General features: G+C 52.0%; 1 protein-coding gene across 9 annotated transcripts in view; it reads right to left on the reverse strand.

Annotated features, from left to right (window-relative positions):
• The window catches only part of ADA (adenosine deaminase), a 138,881-nt gene that overhangs the window by 38,212 nt on the left and 88,666 nt on the right, over positions 1 to 12,003 (reverse strand). For all 9 annotated transcript variants that reach the window (XR_012519360.1, XR_012519362.1, XR_012519359.1 and 6 more), the window contains one exon: positions 774 to 835. Coding sequence is in view for 5 of the 9 variants with exons in the window: in XM_039479279.2 (XP_039335213.1) it covers positions 774 to 835 (62 nt within the window). In the remaining 4 variants the exon portion in view is untranslated. The remainder of the gene's footprint in view (positions 1 to 773; positions 836 to 12,003) is intronic.

Genomic DNA, 12,003 nt, shown 5'->3' on the forward strand with positions numbered 1-12,003 from the left:
GAGGTCAAGAGTTCGAGACCAGCCTGGCCAACGTGGTGAAACTCCGTCTTTACTAAAAATACAATAATTGGACCAGTTGTGGTGGTGGGTGCCTGTAATCCCAGCCACTCGGGAGGCTGAGACAGAAGAATCACTTGAACCCGGGAAGCAGAGGTTGCAGTGAGCCGTGATTGCACCACTGCACTGCAGCCTGCCAACAAAGAGCAAAGCTGTCTAAAAAAAAAAAAAAAAAGAAAGAAAGAAAAAGAAAAAAAAAAATTAGCTGGACGTGGTGGCGTGTACTTGTAATCCCAGCTACTTGGGAAGCTGAGGCAGGAGAATCATTTGAACCCAGGAAGCAGAAGTTGTAGTGGGCCAAGATTGTGCCACTGCACTCCAGCCTTGGGGACACAGCAAGACTCTTGTCTCAAAAAAAAAAAAAAAAAAAAAAAAAAAAAAAAAAAAAAAAAAAAAAGATAGGGACTGATTCAGCCCTCGGAACTACCTCCATGCATGTATGTGGGTGGGTGGGCACAGCAGACTCAGGCCTGGCTCACCTGACACCAGCAAGACAAGAGTCAGAGGCCCGGAAGGCTCAGGGGTTGGTCTGCAGGTCTCCAGCTCAGTGCTGAGGCCCCCGCATCCCCACAGCCCCACTTCTGGCCTGGAGCTGACTTGATTTCCACAGGGAGACAGGAAGGAACAGTGACCCTGGGATTCCCCAGGGGCCTCTGAGTGTCACTGCGGACCCCACCCAAATCCCAGGGAGACAGCCTTCTTCTCTCTGGACTTACCTGCCATAGTATAAGATGGTTTCAGGCTTGATGGCTCCATCTAGGTGGACGTGCAGTTCAACCTGAGAGGGGGCAGGGGGAAGACAGAAAGGGAGAGAGAACAAATACCTATGAGTTCCCAAAGAAACTTTCAGAGCTTAATGTTCACATTAATCATGATAACCATTAGCCACCATTTACTGGCCGACAACTGACTCCGTACACTTCGGCAAACTCTGTATTACACTATCTTGTTTAATCCGCTCCTGGGGAATGAGTTCAGCTGTTATCTCTATCTCTTTCATGATTGAGGACACTGAGGTTCAGAGAGGTTAGATATCTCATCCAAGGCCACATAGCATGCAAGTCATAGAAGCAGGAGTCCAGCCCAGTATCTCTGTTCTTAATTGCAGTGGGTGAGTGACAGAGGTGGAGTTCTAACCCAAGCCCAAGTTCAAGGCTTGCGCTCCAGGTCACGTATGCAGCTCCTGCTCTCAGCCAACTAAATAAACTATTTTAACAAAAGGGATTGAACCCCAGATGTCCCGAACTAGGGAAGAGCCACAGTGTATTTCAAAATTCAGAATCTATTTTCTTTTTTCTTTTTGAGATGAATGGATTCTCGCTCTTTCACCCATGCTGGAGTGCGGTGGCATCATCTTGGCTCACTGCAACCTCTGCCTCCCAGGTTCAAGTGATTCTTGTGCCTCAGCCTCCTGAGTAGCTAGGACTATAGGCAGGTGCCACCATCCCTGGCTAATTTTTGTATTTTCAGTAGAGATGGGGTTTCACCATGTTGGCCCAGCTGGTCTCAAACTCCCGACCTCCCAAAGTGCTGGGATTACAGGTATGTGCCACCGTGACCAGCCCAGGCTCCATTTTCAAAAGCAGATGCTACTCAGGCATAGCTTATCAGGAATCAAAATTAGGCAATACAAACTCTTTCTAGTACTCTAGAGTTTAAGAGCAGGGTCCTTGGAGGTAGCCCATGTGGCTGGACTCCCAGCTCTGCCCCTTCTTTGGCTGTGTGACCTCAGATAAGACACTTCACCTCTCTGAGCCTCAGTTTCCTCAACTGAAAAACAGTGGAATATTATGCTCTCCTATCCAAGAAAAATTGTAAGGATTACAAAGGACAGTGTAGGTGGACATGGATAGCCCAAAGGAAATGGCCCCTGCAGCTCAGCCAGGGTGTTTATCATGAAAGCACAGCAGGCAGTGGGAGACGGTGGGAAAGGGACTTTGCTGTTTTTGCTGTTCCTGTTCCAAATGATGGAAGCTTTTCCCCCAGCCAGGGGAGATCCAGAACACTCTCAGCTGACATCGCATGCTGGGCTGGGGAACATGAAGAGCTGAATAAGTTGACTGCCCTGGCTCAGGCAGAAACAGGAACTGCCTGGCCAAGGAACTGCTGGCCCAGGGGCATGTAGGCACACATTCATGAGCTGCCTCCTACAGAGGAAACCCAGCCCACGCCCATGGGAGGCCAGCAGGGAACAGAGACACCAGAGATCCTGTCAGCAGCATCTCAGAGTCATCAGATCTCTCCCGAGGTCATCCAGCTGGCAAGGGACAGAGCGGTCCTCACCCCCAGGCTCGGGGCCAATTGAGTTGTTGGATTCCTTGACAAAATGAGTTCAGTTCCCACTCAGCCAAATGTTTCTCGGGTTCTCAAAATATGCTCAGCATTGGGAATACTGAAGCTTATAGCCCAGGGAACAGCCAACCAGCTGTGTGACCTCTCAACCAGCTGTGAGAGCAAGAGGCCTCACCTCTCTGAGCCTCTGTTTTCTATCCTTAACCCTCACAGGGCTATGGAGAGGGCCCAGCCAGTGAGCCAGAGTCACACTGTATAGCATATGCAGTTAGAGCTGGAATCTCGGCTGCTCCACTCACTCCCTGCATGACCCTGCGCCTCAGCATCCTCATCTGTTAAATGGGGATAATGATAGTCCTTCCTCCTAGGCTTCGTGAGGGTTAACCATGTTAGTGCACGGGTAGTTCTTGGCACATTGCAAATGCTAAATAGCTGTCAACTAAAAGTCAATGAAGGCTGGCGTGGTGGCTCATGCCTGTAATGCAACCACTTTGGGAGGCCGAGGTGGGAGGATCACCTGAGGCCAGGAGTTCAAGACCAGCCTGGCCAACATGGCAAAACCCCATCTCTACTAAAAAATACGAAAAATTAGCCAGGCGTGGTGGTGCATGCCTGTAATGCCAGCTACTCGGGAGGCTGACAATCACCTGAATCCTAGAGGCAGAGGCTGCAGTGAGCCGAGATTTCACCACTGCACTCCAGCCTAGGCAACAAGAGCAAAACTCTGTCTCACAAATAAAAAAAATAAGAGTCAGTGAAGGCCTGTGCTCCTGCTGGATGCTAGATTGTAGAGTTAAACAGAAGGGTCCAAGTCCTTTTCCAGGGGCTTGTACAGGCCCCACGTTGGGAAAGGCGTTAAGCAAATGTCACATGGGAAAACATACAATCACAAACCAAGACGACACTTTGGAAGCACAAACACAGTCCTGTAACAGAGGGTGACAAATGAGACGTGAACACAGCTAGAGGGCCCACAATGAGCCCGAGCTAAAAGCTGAGGATAGAGAGGAACCCACCAGGGGTTCAGAGGGAGGTGGGAAGAAAATTCCAGGCAGAGTGAACAGCATGTGCCAGGCCCTGTGGGGGGAGAAAATGGGGTATATGAAAGGAATTAAATACAGGTTCAGAGAAGGGAGGGTTCACAGGACTGGAGAGGCTGCGGGGTAAGACCACCCAGGGAGGGCTGTGCGGGCCACAAGTCGGGCTTTATCTTGAAAGCACAGAGAAGGCATTGCAGGGTTGGAAGCTGGTTAGAGAAAGCGGATGGCTCATATAAGGCCAGTTAGAGGCTATGCAGTCATTTGAAAGACCACCGTGGCTTGGACCAGGGTTGTGAGGTCCACAGAGGAAGAACCGGCAGATGGAAGATGGCAAGGATCACACTGCAGGTTCGATTTGGGTGGGCAGTGATTCCCGCAGCTGGAGACAGAGAACCCTGGAAGAGAAGACCGAGTCCTGGATCTCCCTCCAGGAGGGAGGATGTGGGGGAGGAAGACAGGACTGGTTCGGTCTTAGTTATGTGAAACTGGAGACGCCTTTTGTTTTGTTTTGCTGAGATGGAGTTCCGCTCTCTCGCCCAGGCTGGAGTGCAGCTCATTGCAACCTCCACCTCCCAGGTTCAAGCGATTCTCCTGCCACAGCCTCCTGAGTAGTTGGGACTGCAGGCACCCGCCACAAAGCCCGGCTAGTTTTTGTATTTTTAGTAAAGATAGGATTTCACCATGTTGGCCAGGCTGGTCTTGAACTCCTGACTTCAGGTGATCCTCCCACCTCAGCCTCCCAAAGTGCTGGAATTACAGGTGTGAACTACCTCGGCTGGCCAACTGGAGATGCCCTTGAGAAATCCAAAGGTAAAGGGAGGAAGCCAATGGGATGCAAGAGTCTAGAGCTGTCCTGAGAAGCCCAAGCTGGGAATATAGGTGGCAATGTGAGTGAGCACGGCAGCCATGGGCTTGAAGGAGCTCACCTAGGAAGAAAACATCATCGGAGGTAAGGAAAAGGCCTAGGATGAAGCTCTGACCAGCATCAGCACTTAGTGGCTTTACAGAAGAGGTCGAGCCTGCAGAAGTACGGCCAGAGAGGTGGGCAGGTGTGTGGTGTGCAGAATGCTGGGCCATCAGATATCAGGGACGGGTGAACAGTGGTTCACAGGGGTAACACAGTGGGCTGAATGTAGCCCTCACAAAGCTGTCTACATGCTAATCCTAATCCCCAGAACCTGTAAATATTATCTTATATGGGTCGTGTGTGGTGGTTCACACTTATAATCCCAACACTTTGGGATCACTTGAGGTCAGGGGTTCAATACCAGTCTGGCCAACATGGTGAAATCCCATCTCTACTAAAAATACAAAAATCAGCCAGGCATGGTGGTATGCAGCTGTAGTCCCAGCAACTCAAGAGGCTGAGGTGGGAGAATCATTTCAACCTGGGAGGCAGAGGTTGCTGTGATCCAAGATCGAGCCATTGCACTCCAATCTGGGCAACAGAGCAAGACTCCCTCTCAAAAAAAGAAAGTATTACCTTATGACCGGGTGCAGTGGCTCAGGCCTGTAATCCCAGCACTTTGGGAGGCCAAGGCGGGTGGATCACCTGCGGTCAGGAGTTCGAGACCTGTCTAGCTAACATGGCAAAACTCTGTCTCTGATAAAAATACAAAAATTAGCTGGGTGTGGTGGCTGGCACCTATAATCCCAGCTACTTGGGAGGCTGAGGCAGGAGAATTGCTTGAACCCATGGGGCAGAGCTTGCAGTGAGCTGAGATCATGCCACTTCACTCCAGCCTGGGTGAAAGTGCAAAACTCCATCTCAAAAAAAAAAAAAAAAAAAAAAAAAAAATTACCTTATATGGCAAGGTGTGATTATTACATGTTTTGACAGAAAGAGTTTACCCTGAATTATCTGGCTGGGCCCTAGATACAATCACATGTATCCTTTTAAGGGAGAAGCAGAGAGTTTTAAGAGAGACACACATAAGAGGAAGCAGCAACGTGACCTCAGAGACAGAGACTGGATTGATGAGGCCACAAGCCAAGGTATGCCTGGAACCACCAGCAGCCAAAAGAGGCAAAGAATGGATTCCCCCACCCCGAGAGCGTTCAGAGGGCGTGTGGCTCCAATGACATCTTGACATTGGACTTCGGGCTCCCAGACCTGCCAGGGCACATGTTTCTGTTGGTTGAAGCCACCTAGGGTGTGGTAACTTGTTAACCGCAGCCCCAGGAAACTCACATGGTCAGGCCCTGTTGGAGGTCACAGGGCAGAAGAGCAGAAATATGTCCCTTAGGTTAAAAGCCCAGGCACTGTGAACCTCAGAGGAGTGGTTCTCAACCCTGGCTGCAAGTTAGGAGCACAGACAGTTCTAGCCAGTTCCCAAGGCCTCAGCCCCATCTGAGGTCAGTTAAGCAAAATCCTTGGTGGCAGGCCCGGGGGAGCCTGTTTTAAAAAAACATGTAGTCAAGGTTGGGAACCTTTCTAGAGGCCTGAGGGCAGAAACCATACTAGAATAAGGCAAGAAAGCAGCGGAGGTAAGACGACGAAGATGGTTTCCTCTTTCACAACTTTGCCCCTAAAGGAACTAGCAGCCTAGAAGGGCAGGATGTGCATGTGGGTCAAGAGAATGGGGCTCGTTTGAAGGTGGGAATGTCTTGGGCAAGTTTAAACGTCCGTGGGGATGATCTCAGGCTGAGTGGGAAGAGTTGCATGAGGTTACTGGGAAGGTAGGAGGAAGTGAGAAGGTAAAACCAGGCCTGGCTGTGGAGCCCCTGAGAACATGAGGGTCAGGCAGTGAATGGGGGCGGTGGTCACATCCTCTTGTGGGTGGGGCTGGGGGGAGTCTGCATGGCTACTTCTGGCTATTTATTATTTTTTGAGATGGAGTCTGGCTCTGTCGCCCAGGCTGGAGTGCAGTGGCACAAGCTCAGCTCACCGCAGCCTCTGCCTCCCAGGTTCAAGGGATTCTTGTGCCTCAGCCTCCCAAGTAGCTGGGATTACAGGCACCTGCCACCATGCCTGGCTAATTTTTGCAGTTTTAGTAGAGACAGGGTTTCACCATGTTGGCCAGGCTGGTTTTCAACTCCTGACCTTGTGATCCACCTAACTAGGCCTCCCAAAGTGTTAGGATTACAGGCGTAAGCCACCTAAGCCACCTTACCCAGCCTGGAGAAAGTATTTAAATGGCAATTCAAGAGCTCTGCCTCCCAGCTCTGCTTTACTCTGGCACAACTGGCAATGTGCAGGGTGGAACCTTCCCATCTACCTGGGGCCCTGAGTGATCGCAAGGTGCAGAGACCTCACTGGAGGCCCTGGAGGGACAAGCAGTGTGAGCAAGAATGAGGCCAACCTGGGTCGCTGCAGGCCCCTCACACCTGGGGGCTGTTTGTTATTGCAGCACGAGGTAGCTTCACCTGCCTGACAATGAGCCAACACACCTTTCTGAACTCAGCCTTGCAAACTGTGATGAGAAGCAGAACCACGTGCTATGAGATACAGAAAAATCACACTGGGGTGGGGGGGAGGAAGGGTCTGGGCAATTCAGAGTGTGCTGGGGAAAAGATCACTCAGAGGAGGAGTTCGCCAGGGAGGAGAATGGCTCTAGGCAGAGGGAGCTGTGTGTGCTCAGTGTCTGAATCAGGAAGCAGGCGGGAGTTGGCGGGAGTGCAGAGGGAGGTTAGTGGTGAGAAATGAGGCCAGGGCAAAGCGGAGAGGGGGCAGGGAGATCGCAGAGGCAGAAGCAAAGGGTTTTCCACCCAAGTGGGTTACATCGGAGAGTCCCCTTTAAAAAAGCCTTTCCCAGCTGCTGTGCTGAGGACAGGATGGCTGGAAGCCGGAAGAGAAGATGGGCTACCAAGCTACCGTGGGAGGGAAGAGCCGACTGGGATTTGAATATCACGAGGGAAGGACTCGAGGCAGCATCAGGCGCTCAGTGAGCAGGAGCCAGACGGTGCCCAGGTGCAGAAGCAAGGAGCCCGGGGAGCCAGGAGCTCCTCCAGGGAGTGGGAAGGCAGAGCCAGCCGCCCACCAGGGCCCACGGCACTCATTCCTTCTCAGGGCTGCCTGGGAAGAGGCCCCAGCATGTTTCAGGAGATGAGCAGAGGCAGGAAGCCACCTCCCCAGGTGGCGCAGGCAGGCCTCCCACTGAACTTTCTAGAAAACTGCAACACCCCATGGGAAGTCTGTCAGCCTATTCCAAGTGACAATGACAACAGGGTGGGGACCCTGCTGTCCTGTCCCCTTTCAGCAGTGGCCTCGAACTTTTGAGTATCTCCTCTGTGCTAGACCATCTACATGCATGATCTTAGTTCATCCTTACAACCAGCAAGGCAGGGACTCCACTCCCATTTTACTGATGAAGAAACAGATGCAAAGAATTACCCCAAAACAGTCAGTGATGGAGTCAGATTTGAATCCGGGTCTGATTCTTGGGCTCCTAACCACTCTACTGTACTGCCTCTGTGGGCCTAGCCTCAGACATAATAATACAGCAATAATGATACAGCAGCTACCTACTAGTTTCAGACGCTTTATCTCATTTAATCTTAATCCCTAGGCAATGGACACACTGGCCCATGTTACAGATGAGGAAATGGACTTGCCAGGCTAAGCCCAGAGAAATTCAGTGGCCTGTCCAGGGTTACACAAATTGATGGTGGTAGAGCTAGGGTGGAACACAAGTCCCTCTGCCTCTAAGCCCAAGCCCTACCCACAGGCCACACCCCCTCCCTGGCACTCAGGCTGAGACGGGGCCTGGCCTCCTGACCTCTCTGGAAGGGAATCTCACGCCGCCCCCTCTCCCACTGCCTCTGCTCTCTGCAAGGCTGACTCTCAGCCAGCCCAGCATCTGTTAGAACAGCAGGAAATCCTCCCAGCACTGATGTGAACAGGAAGCATCCTCAGTTACCAACAAATACTTAGTAAGCCCCACTATGTGCCAGGCACTGTGGAGGCCTGGGAAATGCACTGAGTCCCTGCTTTCAAGAGATGCCTGCCAGAGAGGCCCAGGGCGGTGGGTTCACTCACCCAAGGTCATTCTGCATTGGTGGCAGAGCTACCATGAGGACCCGGGTCTTGGACTCCTGGGCCAGATACTCCCAGATCTGACTCATGTTTCCATATTCCCAACTGCTGGAGGGTGAGCAGGGCCATCTATCTCCACGGCAAACCCTGTCAGATTAGTTATCTAATCGGAGGTGGGTGATCAGTTGAGGGCAGGAGTTCAAGACCAGCCTGGCCAACATGGTGAAACCCTGTCTTCGCAAAAAACACAACATTTAGTTGTCTGACGGGGTTTGCCCTGGAGGTAGATGGCCCTGCTCGCCCTCCAGCAGTTGGGTTTGCCTCCCAAACACATTGATCCATTTTGTGTTCATCTGACTTGGGGTTCATGTATGTAGCATGTCTGTCTCCCTCATGAGCCATTTGCTGAGAGGAGAGACCTTGTCTGTGTCATCATGTGTCCTCAGTGCCTAGGACAGCATCTCGCACAGCACAAAGTGCTTTCCATGTGTCCAATGACCACACCGTTATGTCCTCTCTTCTTCCTGTCCTACAACAGCAATGCTGGGTGCTCTCCCTGCAACTAGGAAGGGGCTGACCTGCCCATGGAACCCGGTGAAACCCACACAGGCCAGAGGAGCCAGGGCTGCCTGGCCAGCCCGCAGAACCTGAGCACCATGGCCAGAACCCAGGTGAGCCACAGGTGCCCACCGCCAGCCAAACATCCCTTCCCTCCCCAGCCCTGCTTCTGGTGATGAGCTGGGCAGTGCCAGGGTCAGTGTCTAATGCCACCATGGCCTCTCAGCTGACTTTTAGTGTGAGGCCAGGAGACGAAGCAGCCCCGGGCTGATAAGTCTGTTTCAGCTCCACCTCCTCCAGGAACTCCTCTGCGCTCAGCCTCGTCTAAGCTCTGGCGCTTCCAAGGGACACAGTGGAAGGGTCTGAGCAGTCCCCACAGTGTCTCCTGCTGACTTGGGGCCTGAAAGCTCTGCCGCTCAGAGGTTTCACAAAAGGTAAAGTGTGTCTCCTACCTAGGGAAAATCCCGTGGAGCCCCAGTGTAGGGACCCAGCACGCTTCTACTCATTTTACAGGCAACAATACTGAGGCTCAGAGAGTGGAAGGACCCTGAGTTAGAGAGTCTAATGCACTTCACAGCCAGCAAGCTGTTTGACTCCAAAGCTGAAGGTCTTAAAGGCAGCATACTCTCCATATGCTGCATAGCAAGGTACTGGATCAGTCATGCTGAAGTCTAAACAGGAGCCAGGCACAGTGGCTCACACCTGTAATCCCGGCACTTTGGGAAGCCAAGGTGGACAGATCACTTCAGGTCAGGAGCTTGAGACCAGCCTGGCCAACATGGTGAAACCCTGTCTCTACTAAAAAATGCAAAAATTAGCCAGGCGTGGTGGCGCACACCTGTAATCCCAGCTATGTGGGAGACTGAGGCAGAAGAGTCACTTGAACCTGGAAGGCAGAAGTTGCAGTCAGCCAAGATTGCACCACTGAACTCCAGCCTGGGCAACAGAGTGCGACTCCATCTCAAAAGTCTAAGCAGGGCCATTACCAGCCATGATGATGCCGATGACCAATGATGGCTATCGCTGAGACACTTGCTCTGAGCCAGGCCTGCACTTGGTGTTGGAGAGGTGGGCATGGGTAGAATTCTCATTTTAAAGAGTGGAAACGGAGGCACTGTGAAGTTAAATGACTCATTCAAGCTCCTTAGCTGGAAAGTGGGAAATCAGGACTCAGACCCAGACTGCCTGGCCCCGGCTGGTGTCCAAGTTCACATGCCTCGCTGTCCTAGCTCCCCGCTGAGGAGTGCAGAGCTTATCCCCCATAACTGCTCTGGGGCCTGAGAATACTAAGGGGTGAGGGCAGGCCTCCCCCCAGTCTGTGTTTACCTTGGATAAATATAGATTCCAGTCTCACTCTGGGGCCTCATGCTGCTCCTCTCCACCACCACAGCCAGACAGTGGTCCTACTACCTTGCCCACCCCAGGGGGTACCATAGCAACCCCTTCAAGACATCTGGGCAGGTGGACAAGTCTCTCGAAGATCACAGGGCCCCCTGCTACCCACCCACTCAGGAAGGCCAAGCCCACCCTGAGGCTGGACATGGGTTCGGGAGGCTGTCTGGCCTCCCATGCCTCCCAGTGTGACCACAGACCACTTCCTTTTTCTGGTCCTCCCTTCCTTTTCTGTGAAGCAAAGTCCTCCACAAAACTGTCTCCTTTGTTCCCCTCCTCGACCAACTGCCATGTGAGTTAAAATGGGTAAGGCAGGGGCCGGGCGCGGTGGCTCAAGCCTGTAATCCCAGCACTTTGGGAGGCCGAGACGGGTGGATCACGAGGTCAAGAGATCGAGACCATCCCGGTCAACATAGTGAAACCCCGTCTCTACTACAAATACAAAAAATTAGCTGGGCATGGTGGCGAGTGCCTGTAATCCCAGCTACTCAGGAGGCTGAGGCAGGAGAATTGCCTGAACCCGGGAGGCGGAGGTTGCGGTGAGCCAAGATCGTGCCATTGCACTCCAGCCTGGGTAACGAAAGCGAAACTCCGTCTCAAAAAAAAAAAAAAAAAAAAAAAAAAAAAAAAAATGGGTAAGGCAGGCTCTTCCCAGGGACATTTTTGTTTTAACAGGTGGTTCTGGTAACTGAGAGCCACAGCAAGCTCAAAGAAGCGCAGCTGGGGAGCTTTGTGTCAGGAAGATGAGAGAGATTCTGCAGCTGGGGGAGCCTCCCAGAGTCCACTGCAGCCCCTACACCAGCCCCCAAGAAGGAAATGCACCCCTGAGGGCCTCCTGGTGCCAGCCTGGCACTGTACAAGAAACAATGTTTCCACGAGAACCTCAAGATCTTAGTTTGTCATCTCATTTTACAGAGAGGGAAGCTGAGGTTCAGGAGTTGTCTACCTGAGGCACCCTAGCTGCCAAGCAGCAAGGCAGAAATTCAACCCCAGGACATCTGAAGCCTAGGGCCAACACACTGGTCCACACTACCACCCTGATTCTAACTCTTCCCCCGACACTACCTCCTGTTTTTAGCACAAAGTGGGATTGGCAAGTGTGCAAAGCAATGAACAGCTTCACCACAGGCAGATCTGGGTTCAAGTCTAGCTCTGCTGCTTGCTGGCTGTGTGACTTTAGCAAGTACCCTCCCCTCTCTGAGTCTCAGTTTCCTCATAGATAAGTAGAGTTAATAATAGGACAGGACCTTCCTTAGAAGGCTGATGTGAACATTAAATGAGTCATGTATGCAAAGCAGGATAGCGCCTCATACAGAGCAGACATTCAGATATGAGACAGAAGAGGCGCACTGCTGATTTAGCACTAATTCTCCTCTGCATCACACAGGGACAGTTGGAAAGCTGCTGTCCCAGCTGGGACCAGTCCACTTGCCAGTCTACAGCTTCAAGGCTCTCTATTCTCTAAGCCTCAGTTTCTTCATCTGTAAATGGGGATAAAGACGTATGCCTTGTCACGTCACCCAGAGGATTCTGAGATAAAAGTTACCTGGCTGGGCGTGGGGGCTCACACCTGTAATCCCAGCACTTCGGAAGGCCAAGGCGGGCAGATCACTTGAGGTCAGGAGCTCAAGACCAGCCTGGCCAACATTGTGAAACTCTGTCTCTACTGAAAATATAAAAATTAGCCAG

Source organism: Saimiri boliviensis, chromosome 9 (genome assembly GCF_048565385.1).
Source record: "Saimiri boliviensis isolate mSaiBol1 chromosome 9, mSaiBol1.pri, whole genome shotgun sequence".
NCBI classification, from domain to species: domain Eukaryota; kingdom Metazoa; phylum Chordata; class Mammalia; order Primates; family Cebidae; genus Saimiri; species Saimiri boliviensis.